Source organism: Balaenoptera musculus, chromosome 5 (assembly GCF_009873245.2).
Source record: "Balaenoptera musculus isolate JJ_BM4_2016_0621 chromosome 5, mBalMus1.pri.v3, whole genome shotgun sequence".
Taxonomy (NCBI): domain Eukaryota; kingdom Metazoa; phylum Chordata; class Mammalia; order Artiodactyla; family Balaenopteridae; genus Balaenoptera; species Balaenoptera musculus.
In genome coordinates, this window is record NC_045789.1 from 38,649,910 (window position 1) to 38,665,545 (window position 15,636).

Consider the following 15,636-nt stretch of genomic DNA (forward strand, 5'->3'; position numbering starts at 1 on the left):
CTCACTCAGTAGTTTCTAAAAATCTTTTAAAGCAGTAGAAACCTTTTTTCCAAATCTTTAGCTACAACTCAATCTGTAGAAACTGTTCTGATTGAAGTGGAAGTGATGGTGGTGATACTTCTCTTGCCAGATTCAGAGCCACTTCTGAGGTAGGATTCAAACTTGCCACCTGGTGAGGAGTCACACACATCCCTGTGGGGTTTTGTGCATTTCCTGACACTGTCTTCTGCCCTTAAATAGCCTCAGCTCTTCAGGAGTAGGTCCCAGAAAATCATTGCACTTGGGTAAGATCAGAAACTCCAGTTAACTAGCTCAGAATTAGTCAATCTTATGAGAAGGAACCACGCAATTTCTGGGGTCTTGGGATGGCATCAATCACGACTGAGTGGAGGAATGCTGTCACAATTAGGAGTTAGTGAAATACGTTCAGTATTGAGAATCAGAAGCAGGTTCTTTGAAGCCGATCTCTTCCCTTTAGGCAGAATCAAATATAAACCTCCCAGGTAGTGTGATATTGTTTTCTTTCATGAGATAGTCTGAGTTTTACAACAAGTAAGACTTGAAAATTCTGACTCATGTACAGGTCAGGCTCACGGGAAGGCAGCAGGAAGGGAGAATGAATTTCTTAGCCACTGTTAGTCAGTACTTGATCCTCACCATCAGAGCCTGGAAGATCTACCAGGGGTTCTGACAACAATCCCAGGGCCTGTGGCTGGCACAACCGGGACCCAGTAGGGATATGGAAGTTGGGGTCCAGAAGTTCCTGCCTTCCCAGAGGCCTGGAATGTTAAAAAATAGCACACTGAAAATGTTTAACTTGTCTGCACACACTTTTGGCTTGTTCATGTTTTAATGTGCATTTTTATTTACAAAGTGAGATGATGTATAACATGATGCAGTTACAAACATTGGATATGTCCATTTTCATGAAAAAGTATATAAATATATTACAGGAAGTTCTAGATAGTAAACATTAGAAATTGATATAGTAAACATTTGCTACCTTTTTTTCTATGCCAATATTACTGTCATTTAAAGCTTAAATACTGGTTTCAAGTATCCCCTATAAAATAGCTCTAGTTTTAAAAAAATACTGGAAAATAATTTCGCTATAAACAAGATTGGTGCGTTAAAAATAGACTCAGTGTGTCCTTGTAACAATGTCAACTAGAGTCAAATGCTGCCTTAATCATCCCTAAGATCTGCATTATTCAGTTAGTGTTAAAAAAATCTTTGATAATTATCACAGGTTAAAGTAGCTGTAAACATACAGCATTTACCATTATTTATTGTTATTAAGAATGCCCCTCTAAGGTAGAGGAGAATAAGCATAATGATGTTTTATGGACTTACTGCCCTGTGATCTTTATTTTAAATGGACAGCAGGAGCGTCTGCTGGAAGTTAGCAGAGAAATGGACAGACATCCAGAAGGCTGTTCTTGTCATGTCATTTCAGAGGCAGGGCCTGCTCTTTCTCCTCTTCTTCAGCTTGAAGACGTGTCAGGACATAAAGGATGACTTGATAGCAGAAAATATACTGATCCTATAGCCGCCCCCCCACCCCCAAAAAAAAGAGGAAAAAAAAAGAGAGGGAGAGAAGACTTTAGATGTATAATGTGAATATATATATATACATATAGCTTCACCACTACTGGAAGTGATGCTTGAGTAATTTTGAAAATATGAAAACTTGTGTTATAGGGTTGAATGTAAGAAGCAGGGTATAGAATTGTGCACTGTCACAAAAATTATAAGAAACAGAAACCAGATTGACAAAATGTGGAGGGAAGAAGCCTTGGGGGTGGGTGGTGAGTGCTAACTGAAGTTGTCTCTGATGGGTGGCCCACTTCTATTTTTTTGTGCTTTGGTGATTTTTATGATTTGCTTTTATAATGGAAAAATAAACTTCCTACAAAATTTCCTCTAGACTTATTGAACTCATCTTGATGTTTTGAAATGTCAAGAAATTAATACCCAAGGAACTACACAAAATAACTGTCTTTAAATATTTTGGAACAAAAGAATATTTTTGATTTCAAAAATCAATGTTTTTTTGAAAATTAACTTTTTCAGTGAAATGAACTCTCTATTAAGTTGACAGTGCAGGGATCTGAGTTTTCCTGTTATTTGGCAAGGAATTAATGAGCCTGAAAATAAATGGGAAAAATTCACAGTATACTAAGTGGAAAGTAACAGTAATAACTACAGTTGAATCTCATTTAAAACAGTTGTGTGCATGTGAGCACACACACTGTGCACTAAAGAATGTTCGGAATGTTGCCTAAAATGTTAACAACTCTGAAGAAGAGGAATACAAGTAACCCTTTCATTTCCTTTTGCCCATTTGAATTTTAATTTGCCCACATTTTCCACACATTTATCCTTGACTTTCTCTCACGCCACAAACAATCCATTAGCAAACACTTCACATAATGCCCTTTTCTCCCTACATCCACACTCACCCCTCCAATCTGGGCCACCACTGCTTGCCACCTAACCAACCTCCCGCTTCTAACCCTGCACCCTCCTTCCCAATTCAATTTGGTCTTGTTTTAACACAGCAGCCAGAGTGGTCCTTTAAAATGGGAGTCAGATCATGTCATTCTATACAGACAATTCTGCGATGGCTCCATCTCACTCAGAGGAAAGCCCAGGCCCTGGCCCTGTCACCTCCTCTCGCACTTCCCCTCCGGCTGCCTCCACCTCAGACACACTGGCCATGATTATTCTCGAACACACAAGACCCACTCCCACCTTGGACCTCCTCGCAGGTGGTTCTGTCTGCCTGAAAGGCTCTTACCCCCAGACATCTGCATGACCACCTGCTTCACGTCATTCAAATCTTTGCTCAAGGGTTACGTCCTCAGTGGTGCCACTCTATTTAAAGTAGCACCCCAACCTGCCATGACTCATCCTCTTTACCCTACTCTTTTTCCCTCTAAAGCACTTATCACTTTCAAAGATCCTATATTGTTTACTCAGTTAAATAATAATAATAAAAATAAATAATAATAATAATAAACTAATAATAATAATAAATAATAATAAACTCAGGTTTATTATCTGCCTTCCTCATCACCATCCACTAGAAGATCTTTGTTATTCCATCAGGGATCTTCATCTTATTCACTGATATGCTCCAAGCATCTAGAAGAGTGCCTGGCATATAGTAGGCACTTAATAAACATCTGTTAAACAAGTGAACTTCCTGGGTCTAAAGAACTGCTTATACAAATCAGTATGCTTTTGTTACCTAGAAAAATATGACTGTGAATCAGCTTAATATTTAGGAGACTTAATTTGAATTAAAAAGGTATATGAAGGGAAAGTAGGCAAATTTAAATTTTAAAAATAGTAAACTTCTATATTCTTCAAGAGGTAGAGATAAATGAATTTATAGATATATGAAACTAGCTTCCACATCCCTCCCCCAATACAGACAAAAAGGGTAATGGAGCTATGAAGAGCAGACAGACGGTCTAAGTAATGCAGTCCCTGGGAAGGACCGAAGTCTGTAGGTCAGTGGGTGATTTAACCCATGTTTTGACTTTAGGTAAGAGAAATGAAAATGATCAAAACAGAGGATAAATGAACACTTTCCCAAGGGTGCCTTCTCCAAGCTAAGCAGCTCCGTCCTCCCTTCCTGCCTTCTGGTCAATGCTGTTGAATCCATTCCCTCTCAGGAAATTTCTGTAGCAAGAAGATTACCTTTTATCTCTTTTTTAGGTTGGAAATGGGGAAGGAATGCCACTAATTACATGCTATTTTGTTCCACCCCAAATTTTTGCCCCCAATATACCATCCTATTTTCTGTAATCTATTCATTGTAGATATTGCATTTCCTCATTTTTTAAACTAAAAGGCAACATTTAAAAAAGATAGTCTAGAAATGTTTTCACAAAAATCTTCATCAGAAGGCACCAGCCAACACTCACCTCTGTCTGAACCATTCCATGTCTTTGTAGTCTCATGCAGCGCACTAAATCAGAGATGTCAAACTGCCAAAGGAAACAGAATCTGTATGTTAAATAAAAAGGATAACTGAATTTGAACCCCAAAGATTCACTAAGGAGTGGCTTACATAGATTTCTGCACCCCAATCTCCTTCCCCTTCTAGCAGTCTTGAGAAACTGTTCTGGACAAAATTAAGTTGGTGAACTGACTTTGCCATCATTTGATAATTTTATTTATGATTTTTTTTAAGAATTAGGAAGGTTATTCTATTTGAAAATCCCCAACAGAAATGCTCTTCCCTCTGAAATCTGACTAATTTCTAATATCTCCATTAAAAAAAAAAAAAAGGCAAAGTATTTTTCCTACATTTTGCAGCTCAGAATAAAATTCCTGATCTTTTTATTTTCCCAAGGGAGAAACAGACTATTTCATTTGTCTTACTTAAATTATCATGAGAGTGTGAAGAGCAAGACAGAACTGTTTTTAGCAAATTCTTCAAGAGGTAATGATTTTAATTACATATTCTGTGTACTAAGATATTCTAACATTCTAAGCATGATTTATACTAATTTAGGTTTTAAGTAAGATTATACTCTTATTAGCTTTAATTAGTAATAATTTAAAAAATTGGGAGTAATTGTTTAGAGATAGACTATTTAGCATCAATTTGCATAACAAAGTATTTCCCACCTATAGGTAACAATAACAAAAAACCCAGTAAAATAAATATAAGTTTGAAGTATTATTTCTTCTTGATTATGGCCTATGCAGTTTTGAACGTTTACTAAAATACAGTTCTATGTAGTAAGAAAATTGTCATTCATACAAACTGATAAATAAAAAAAATTCCGAGTACTCACTTCAAGATCTTGACTGATTAATCCTAGAACCACATCTATGCATATCAGGGTCCCTGAACGTCCAATGCCGGCGCTGCAGTGTGTGGTGATTGGGCCCGATCTATGAATGTGTCTCATGTAAGAGATAAAAGTGAGCAAGTCGTCTGGCTGAGAAGGTGTATCGTGGTCTGGCCAGGCAGTGAAATTCAGATGAGAAATATGTCGCACCTCTCCTGTCTGAAATTGTACAACAGAATAAGTAGATAAAGGCATACTATGTTGTTCACATATAATTAGTTCTTCTTATTATTTTGTCCTTTTAAATTTTGACTTGGCCATTGGATTAGATCCAAGGAAAAGTGAAAGACAGACTCCATCAAACAACACACTGAGGGCCTTTATCAAGGAGGTTACTAGATCCACACTTTAAATATTGGTAAAAACGACTTTTTGGAAACCCTAAAAGCAAATTTACGTTTTGATATGAATAGCAACCTTTTTTAATGATCCCATTTCAAATTCACCTTAGATAAAAGCCACAGTCATTGCAGTGGCTTAAATGCGCTACATGATGTGGCCCAGCTACCTCTCAGACCAAACCTCTTGCTCCTGGCCACTTTGCTCCAGCCATAGGGACCTCTCTGGTTCCTTAAAAACAGCAGGCACAGTTCAGTCTCAGGGCCTTTGCACTTGCTCTTTCTGACTGAAATTCTTCCCTCCCCCGAGATATCCCTGTGATGATGTTTTTCATCATCAACACCAGTATCTTTTCATTAGAAAGTAAGGTCCATGAGGTCAGGGATTTCCTTTTGTTTGTGTTGTTAACTTCTGAATCCCTATATTCCATAACAGGGCCTAAGCTCTATAAACATGTGTTGATTAAATAAACAAGTCATTTAAGGAATATTGAACAATTGTGCTAGCATAAGTAATGGGTAGGCTGGTGTAAATGAATAAGGAAGTATAATCTTTAATTCTTTGTAAAATCACAAATCAAAAATCATGAAGGAATTTCTCAGGCTGTGTTTACATGCCACCAATAACACTGAGTCAGTAAGTTTTGTTTCTATGAAAGTAAAATTATTCTGTTTCTTTAACAAAGTTAAAACGCCAATAGGAAACACATTACTCAAACTAAGTATTACTGGGTGGAGGAAGGAAATAAAGTGAGGGGGTGTGGAGGTGAGGAAACAGTAGCAGCTTTACTTAAGGTATACCCACTTATCTAATTCAAGCTAAATTTATTCAGTGCTTAGGTGGCTGCAATAGGAATTACCTGAATAACAAACATTTATGCTACATTTGTTCCTGTATCACCAAATACGTTGTCTTTATGGAGGAATATTTGCTACTTAGAGGTTTTTAAAAAACAGTTTTATTGAGTCTACTTAGAGGTCTGACCTGAAAAATGTTTCCAGCACATAGCTTCTGAGCCATTCTGTGCTATCTATCACAAAGCAAAGGATGATGGTTGATCCTGTAAAAGTCCTGTATTATCATTTTCATTTAATACAGTACATACTGGAGGAAACTATTTGGCAGAATTCATGAAGAGGGTCACATTTAAGCTTATATTAGATTAAGGATAGTAGATGGAATTAGTTCCACTGAAATGGGACCCAAGAAGTCACTGGCTTTTATTCAGAAACACATTGATATAATCATGGAAAGATTTAATCCACGTACCTGAATGTCTTCTAGGGTCATTGCCCTTACTACAAAGCCCTTTAGCTGCTGCACTCTCACAAGAGCCAGTCGAAGCCTGTCGCTGACCATTGTTGTTTTGCCTAGGACATTAGGCCAATAGCGCTGGCATTTGATTTTTTCCCCTTCTACTTCTTGGGTCATCATGGCTATCACTGTGGATTTTTGCTCCCAAATCATCTGCCAGAAATCTCCAACGGTTGTAGGGAGAGGTCCTTGGCAGGCAATGTAGACGAATTCTTCTCTCCCCACTGGTATCTTAATGAAGCTGGCGTTGATATATCCACCTTCATCTCCAAGAGGCACTCTTGTAGCATCGTCTGTGAATTTCCAACCACAAAACAGAGCCATCTATATCATGCATTTTTAAACAAGAGTCCTATAGACAAGGTGAGTCAAAGATTATTAGAATTTCCTCATAACCATAGATGAAATCACAAAAACATTTTAATAAACGCATATTTTCAAACTGCAGTACAGTCAAATCATTTTGCACATTTCCCTCATATTATAAGTATATTTAAGATGTCAACTCAGTTTCGGAAAAAATTAGATATTGTTCACATAGATTTGGTTGGAAAAAATCAAAATTAATAAATTAATGAATGCATTTAGAACGTCTTAATAACTAGGGAAACACAACTTTGCTACTTCTCCATTGTTATTTTAATAATGATGACAATAGTAAATTTAATATGAATGAAAATTTTGAAAATGATTTCATAAAAATTAGTATTACAGTGAAACTATTACTTATTACAAATATAATTGGCACAATTAATTCTTGCTTATCTAATTATAGTCTTTTGAGTAAGCAGCCAAAATAATAAACTAACTCAGTAAATAAAAAGGTAGCTCACTTTATTCTCCAGGCATTGTAATTTCATATAGTCAAAATACACATTTTCAAACCAAGCTCCCCCAGTAAAAAGTGTATATAAACCATCTCATCCAAGAGAATTAATCTGTATGTACTTATACATTAGAAGTCATTTCAATCTCAAATATAACTGGTTATTTCTGTGATTACCAAATTATGACATTTAGTAATAGATTTCAAAATCCTCCATCAATTGCCCTTCTATTATTTGACTTCTATCTCTTGATCCACGGAAACAAATCTACTCAGTAGTTTTGGATTTATGGCTTATCCCATTCTGCTTTGAGATACTAGTCTGCCATTTTTTTTGCCCGAAAAAATTAGCACCTACTTTATGCCAAACCATGATCTATTCCATTTTAAAAAGCCTGTCTAAGATTCAATTCTTTTTTTAAAATTTATTTATTTATTTATTTATTTAGGCTGTGGTGGGTCTTCGTTTCTGTGCAAGGGCTTTCTCCAGTTGCGGCGAGCGGGGGCCACTCTTCATCGCGGTGTGCGGGCCTCTCCCGTTGCGGAGCACAGGCTCCAGACGCGCAGGCTCAGCAGTTGTGGCTCACGGGCCTAGCCGCTCCGTGGCACGTGGGATCTTCCTGGACCGGGGCACGAACCCGTGTCCCCTGCATTGGCAGGCGGACTCTTAACCATTGCGCCACCAGGGAAGCCCTAAGATTCAATTCTTAAAGGAAGTTTTCTAAAATGAATTTTGTGTCTTCCACCTTAATTGAAAAAATTCAATTGTATTATTATTTATTGCATGATTTGTCACTATTGGTTATGCTATTTATCTTTGAATTTATGACTTCCTGGAAAAGATAAGGTCAGTATGTCATATCATGTAATCCAACATGATTATATATGTAAATGTGGCTTGTGATTATTATAAGAAGTTGCTAGATGTTAATATTTTAGCCATATACATATATTCATATATATATATATATTTTAACATCTTTATTGGAGTATAATTGCTTTACAATGGTGTGTTAGTTTCTGCTTTATAACAAAGTGAATCAGTTATACATATACATAAGTTCCCATATCTCTGCCCTCTTGTGTCTCCCTCCCTCTCTCCCACCCTCCCTATCCCACCCCTCTAGGTGGTCACAAAGCACCAAGCTGATCTCCCTGTGCTATGCAGCTGCTTCCCACTAGCTATCTATTTTACATTTGGTAGTGTACATATATATATTTTTTTAAAACCACATTGATTGGTGAAATGGGTGAAATATGGGTAAAAAGAATTGCTATTTTTTTCTTCCTGTTATCTTAAACAATTCAAAGTACAATGTAACTTGGTAGTCCCATGGTGGCCACACACACGTATACAGCTGTTATTTACCACAGACATTTCTCTAAACTTAAAGTAGTAGAATAGATTTGATTGTGACACATGAACTAAGAAATTGCTTATCTAGAAGCCAATTCCTATTTTTAAAAAGACTTTAAAAATTCATCAATGGCTGAAGAAATGTTTAAGATGCCTCTAATCAAATTTCAGAATACACAGATAATTTTATAAATTTATTTATTTTATTTATTTATTTTTGGCTGCATTGGGTCTTTGTTGCTGTGCACGGGCTTTCTCTAGTTGCGGTGAGCGGGGGCTACTCTTCATTGCGGTGCGCAGGCTTCTCACTGCGGTGGCTTCTCTTGTTGCAGAGCACTGGCTCTAGGTGCACGGGCTCAGTAGCTGTGGCTCGCGGGCTCTAGAGCGCACGCTCAGTAGTTGTGGCACACGGGCTTAGTTGCTCTGCAGCATGTGGGATCTTCCCGGACCAGGGCTTGAATCTGTGTCCCCTGCATTGGCAGGTGGATTCTTAACCACTGCGCCACCAGGGAAGCCCCACAGATAATTTTAAAAGAATTCAGGTTGTATATATAAATTTATTTGTTACTGATGTAAATCTCTGAATGTGTGTGCCTGCATGTGTGCACACTTACGTGAGAGATAAGGTAAACTAGCACATAAGTTTTAAATCAGTTTAAATTATATTAAACATATATTTGATTTGAAGCCAAATTGGAACTTACAGGGAAGTATATTTTTATATCGGTTCTTCCTTCTGTTTTCCTTAGTCTGTCCAATTAGACACTGATCCAAAGGTTTTAATTCTTGAAGATTCTGTAAGCAAAAGTGGAAATAAAATTAAATTTGTTGAGATAAATAGTAATTCAGTAATGATTGCAAATGCTTTTTTAAAAAATAAATTTATTTATTTTATTTATTTTTATTTTTGGCTGCCTTGGGTCTTCGTTGCTGCGCGTGGGCTTTCTCTAGTTGCAGCGAGCGGGGGCTGCTCTTCGTTGCGGTGTGCGGGCTTCTCATTGTGGTGGCTTCTCTTGTTGTGGAGCACGGGCTCTAGGCACTTGGGCTTGAGTAGTTGTGGCTCGTGGTTCTAGAGCACAGGCTCAGTAGTTGTGGTGCACAGGCTTAGTTGTCCCGCGGCATGTGGGATCTCCCGGACCAGGGCTCGAACCCGTGTCCCCTGCATTGGCAGGTGGATTCTTAACCACTGAGCCACCAGGGAAGCCCCTGCAAATGCTTTAAATGTGCAGGGTGCAAAACTGACTATTGATCAGGGCAAATTTGACCGTTAAGAAACAGATATATCCTGTCAAGACAAATAAGCCTGCAATCCCAATACTAATTCAATATACCAGTTGTTGAAATATATTGTTGCAAATATCTTTAACATGTTGTAGTCAACTAACTTCGTGAGGCAGCAGTTTGTATCTTAATTTTAAATTTCAGCTTAAAGATGTCTATAATTTCATTTTAGAAAAAAACCCCACAATTCATGAAAACAATTTTGGCTTAAAGTAATGAGCTGGAGCAGAATTTCTTGCATTATTGTCTCTGGGGTCACAGAATATTCCACGTGGTAGAATTGTGATAAGACAGTCCTAAATTCTAAAGTCAACTCTTTTCTCACTTTTCATTCACTCATTAATTAATCCATCCATCCATCTAGCCATCCAAGTCAACCAATATACATTGAAAATGCCTACTATAAGCAAGGCACTGTAATAAGTGCTGGGAATACACTAGAGAGAAAGAAGATGCGATTTGGGCTGTCCTGGAGACCACAGGCTACTGGGAGAAAGAGGCAGTAAAAGAGTAAACAAACAAATATTGCGATATATGCTTTGAAGAAATTAACAAGCTGCTGTGAAACAGAAAAATAAACATCTGCTTTATAAAGGGTTGTGATGGAAGGTCTCTGAGATGGTAATATTTAAACTTAAGACCTTAAAGAAGAAATCACGTCTGCAAAATGGAGAGAAAGAGTATAACTTAACATTGTGAACCTGTTTCCAAATCCATACAATGGGATTTAAAATATTTTGAGCATTATACACAAAGCATCTAGCACACTGTTGAAGCTCTCAGTAGAAGTTATCTCCTTTCACTTCAGGGTCTACGAAAAGCTCAGGATGTGGGCAAGTAAGCAGATGGTTTGAGGGAGATGGGCAAGGTAGACCCCCAAACCACAGTGGTGCTACATTATTCTTCGGCCTAGTGGTAAGTAATGGATGGGGCCAGCAAGACCACAGGAACAAGGCCTCTGAAGCACTGCTGCTTTGAACTGGGGGGCACATTCTTGGAGCTGTATTAAAATAAAAACTGTTGCTAACGATGAATCACATCTTTAGTGTATTAACTATGAAGTTTAGTGGATGGTTGGAATTGACACTTGACTTTTTAAAAAAACTCTTTAGCCTTACATATGAGGATAATCTTCAGGGAGATTTATCAAGCTCCGAAGCTGCTAAAGAGATCCCTTTAAATCAATACTATTAGGATCCTAATTAGAAAAATTAATTTACTGCTAGAAATGACAAGATGGTGCTTTTATAGTTGGAAGTTGTAAAGTAATAGACATTTTCAAGATTCTTAAAATTTCTCCTAACCTTGCAGAAAACTTTGTTGGAGAAAGAACCATTGTCAAAAGCCCCTTACCTCTAGCTCCTTAGACGGAATTCCTTGATCTAGTAAACCCCGCAACATTCGAATGACTGATTTCAACTCCAAACCGGTGTATTTACTGGAGGGAAGCACTTTGACAATGGGGAGTGTGGTGAGCTCCTCATCTGTCAGAAAGGGATGACCTAACAAGAAGACGGCAGTTGATTAAAAAAAAAAAAAAAAAAAAATTCCCCCCAGAATTGATTTAGCCAATAAGAGAGCTAATTTTAGCCAGTAAGAGAACCAATTTGATCCTATTCTCACCTCATCTATTTTTTACAAAAGTGAGAGTCTTTGAATTAATAAGGCAATAGAACTAATAAGTAGGCAGATAACTACAATCATCAAAGGAAAATCCTGGCCATAGCAAGATCCTTGTACCCAACTTTTAAGGGAACACCTCACTGACTGTTCAGAGTTCTTAAGGCTCTTGGCTGTCAACTTCTTACAGCTTCTAAAGGAGTTTAAGTTGTTTCTCTTTGCTTCTCTGGACCCAAATGCACTGTTTACTTGATGAGAATGTATTTAGTCCTGTTTTTATTTTGCATTTAAATTAGCCTCCAAGCACATGGAGAAAAGATGAAGGGAAATGCTTCAGAAATTCCTTACAAGGGGACATTGCACTAGAAACACTGATTTCTCCCCTCTCTACCCACCCTTGGTACTCAGTGCCACTATCTCTGTCATTTGATAGTTTTCTCCATGCAAATGAAATCCTAAGGGTCTTTAGGAGTTTATCAAACAAGTGCTATCAATGTCTAAGAAGAGATATGTGTCTAACTTAGCACCTGCTCTATCTATGGAAAGTGCTGATAACAGAAGGCAACTGTTATACTGGAAAAAAGTAGGAGAGACTTCTTGCTATAGTCTGCACAAGTGTAGCTTTAATTACATCAATCAGTTGATAAAAGCATTTTGATGATGCAGCTACTATGCACGCAACAGTAATTCCAGGCACTGGGGGATCTCAAGAAGCTTAAGGTCTGTCTGGGGCGAAGACTAGTTGTGAATACAAAATCCAATCATATGAAATAACTGTAAACTTTTACAGAACTGAGTGTGAATGCAACAGGAGCTCAGAGGCTGGCGAGATGAACCTGGGTTACAGGATTTGAGCATTTCCATTGACACCAACAATCCAACTAAATCAAAAAAGTGTTAATTCGACTCCTTTAATTTCTTTCAACAATGACTTCAAATTACAAAACTGTGTTCTTTTACTGCATTAATATAACATTTCCTTATATGAAAAAAGAGAAATAAAACGCTGAATAGAACTTCATTTATCTACTGGCTCAGTATAAAACAAGAGAGGCAGTAATAGTGAGGACAGACCAACTTACTCTTGCTCTTAAAAATTTTCCTATCTTTGAGCTATTCTTCTTACTTTACTATAAATAAAATGTGCTCCTCGACTTCTTATTCCAAGATGGCAAAATTGTGACTCTGTGTTTCCATTTAAAGTATTTATACATCTATTTACATGTTTTACTCCAAGTCACTGAGAATTTTAGCCTAATAACTGTGCAAATATCTGGTCAATAAATGAATGTTGATGTTTGTCTATGTGATTTAACTTTATGTATAGAACTTAATAATGTAGACATATGGTGAAATAACATATCCATATATTCTGAAAACTGTAATTTTCAAACTTATTTTTTCTACCTATTGTTTTTGATTTTAAAAGTTGCTAATAAATTTCTTGCCTTTATTGGAATCTTCGTGGTTTGTCATTTCTATTGGCAATTCATCACTTCCCCATGTTATTTCATCATCATCATCAGTCTTCTTTTCTGCTGACTTGTGAATTAAGCTATGACAACAAAACACATTTATATTTTCTTCAGTTATGTGTCCAAAATAAATTGAAATATTATGTCCTTGAACTACATATTTCCACTACAATTATTATGGTATTTAAAAATAGATTATCTGATTAAAAAAACCTTAAATCCACAATTCCTAAAATTTATTGGTAGATATAAATTAAACTGAGGTACAGAATTGTTTAATATAGTTTAAATTTTGTCCTCAAACAAATCCCAAGTCTTTGAACCTTAGGTTGAAGGAGTCCTCTTGGGGATGGAGAAGGTGGTGGTTTGTTTCCACCCTTCCACTTGGATGAATGATTACAACTGTGTAAGTAGAGCTCTCTTTTGTTTTTTTTTTTTTTTTTTTAAACTTTTATTTATTATTTATTTATTATGTTTATTTTTGGCTGTGTTGGGTCTTCGTTTCTGTGTGAGGGCTTTCTCCAGTTGCAGCGAGTGGGGGCCACTCTTCATCGCGGTGCGCGGGCCTGTCACTATCGCGGCCTCTCTTGTTGCGGAGCAGAGGCTCCAGACGCTCAGGCTCAGTAGTTGTGGCTCACGGGCCCAGTTGCTCCGCGGCATGTGGGATCTTCCCAGACCAGGGCTCGAACCCGTGTCCCCTGCATTGGCAGGCAGATTCTCAACCACTGCGCCACCAGGGAAGCCCTCTTTTGTTTTTTTTAACAGCTGTCTACTATTGTACTGTATGAATGATTCTTCATTTAATTACAGAAGTCCCTACTGATGGACATCAGTCTTTCACTACAATTGGGGGTGAAAAGGACACTCTGGTATCTGGGCACTCACTTAATGTAATAAAACTCAGTACAAGTTCTCATTATTCTAGGGGTGCACAGCAGATGCCAGCTCTTGGGTAAGGTGGGTGGCTAGAAAAGAGAAACTAGGTAGAAGAATAACATTTAGTGATAAGATGAGATGAAAAAGGATAATGCAAAGGCCTGAATACATTTTTAACTTTCTGATACTCAGGGGAACAAAGCACAGTACATTTTGTCTGATGACATTATTATACACCATTAAGGCAGGACATGCACTAATGCTCCCAAAACATTGTAACAGGACAGCAATTATGCTGCTTTTATGGTGGATGCTTTCCTCTGCTCCAACTAATTGTACATCACAATTAACATGTAATTTGCAAGTTCTGCATCCATGAGGTCTTTTTGGTCTTCTAGCAAGTATGCTTTGTTTGGAAGGATATGTTTTGGAGATCCTCCCATAAGGATCCTCCTTTCTTTCTCATTCTTTTGAACAGCTACTTAGTATTTCATTGTATGAGTACACCCTAATTTATTTTGTGTCTATTATGGTTTTTTACTACTATAAACAATGTTGCCATGAATATTCTTATATAAATGTCTGCATACATATGGTAGTAGGATCAATTCTTAGAAATAAAATTGCTAGGTTGAAGGGAATGTACTACAGTTCTTTGAACCTATGACACGTATCATTGTAAGATACGCTATTCTGAATTAGGTCACAATGAGAGATACTTGGACTACCTATGTGCCAAACACCTGGAACAGCTGGCTGGGTTGTGGGTTCATAGACCCTGTCTTCACCCCACAGTGACCCTGACCAGCCACAGGCCGTGAGGTCTCAGGGGGCCATTCCTGCAGTGGGGCCTGTGGTTGATACATGGACTTCCTTGTCCCCAAGCAAATCTCTAGGAGGTTAGAACCCAGAGTTGACTAAGTCTCTGCTTGAAACCAGGTCACAACCATGGCTTAGCAGGGGCAGAGAGGGGAGACAGAGTGAATAATAAAGCAGGCAGGTCGTGAGGGCCACCATAAACTTCGCAGGAGTTCCTTCAAAGGCATTTCTGTTAACCGTACCCTTCTGAGATCTACATGTCCTTCGAGTTCCTTCGAGGCTGTTTTTGTCTGTTTTGTGGCCTTTTTCCCCTTCATTGTTATTTAAAAAATAAAATAGTTTATATATACGTCAGCAAGCAGAAGAGTGTTTAGACTTTTTTTCTTTTTGGTAGATGAAGTATGGGAAGCGAAAGCCTTCTGAGGTTCTAGTCTAGTCATGTTATAAAGTTGAGCGTGGCCCTGCGTGCCGGAACTCTTAAACAGGTCAGCTGCCATCACCCCATTTTTTCACACAGTGCCCAGGAGACAGGCTCCCAACAGGCCACTCTGAGGCCAACCTTCTTTGGCAGAGAGGGAGTCTGTGAAGTCCCAGGCATTTAGGGCTGCGTGGGTGGGACTAGGACAAGGTGGTGGTTAGGGGTGAATAAGTGGATGAGGCTCGGGGCCCGGCCCACCCACCCCCAGCTTTCATCAGAGCAGTCCAGTATTTGTCTGTTTCTAGTAGTAGCTGTGTGGCCTTGGGCCACAGCACGTTCCTGCGTGCCAGACACCACTCTAAGCTCTTGAGGTGTATTGGACATTTAATCCTCACACAATCTAGGAGGTAGACAGATACTATCCCTGTTTTAGAGATGAG

At 38.1% G+C, this 15,636-nt stretch overlaps 1 protein-coding gene across 1 annotated transcript in view; it reads right to left on the reverse strand.

The window, feature by feature from the left end:
* Nucleotides 1-616: 616 nt before the first annotated feature.
* The window catches only part of PTPN13 (protein tyrosine phosphatase non-receptor type 13), a 230,724-nt gene continuing 215,704 nt past the window's right edge, over nucleotides 617-15,636 (reverse strand). The window contains exons 43-49 of the mRNA XM_036853016.1: nucleotides 13,057-13,163; nucleotides 11,342-11,490; nucleotides 9,412-9,502; nucleotides 6,480-6,817; nucleotides 4,815-5,030; nucleotides 3,936-3,998; nucleotides 617-1,543 (exon numbers count right to left, since the gene is read on the reverse strand). Of these exons, the coding sequence (XP_036708911.1) occupies nucleotides 1,448-1,543; nucleotides 3,936-3,998; nucleotides 4,815-5,030; nucleotides 6,480-6,817; nucleotides 9,412-9,502; nucleotides 11,342-11,490; nucleotides 13,057-13,163 (1,060 nt within the window). The 3' untranslated portion in view covers nucleotides 617-1,447. The remainder of the gene's footprint in view (nucleotides 1,544-3,935; nucleotides 3,999-4,814; nucleotides 5,031-6,479; nucleotides 6,818-9,411; nucleotides 9,503-11,341; nucleotides 11,491-13,056; nucleotides 13,164-15,636) is intronic.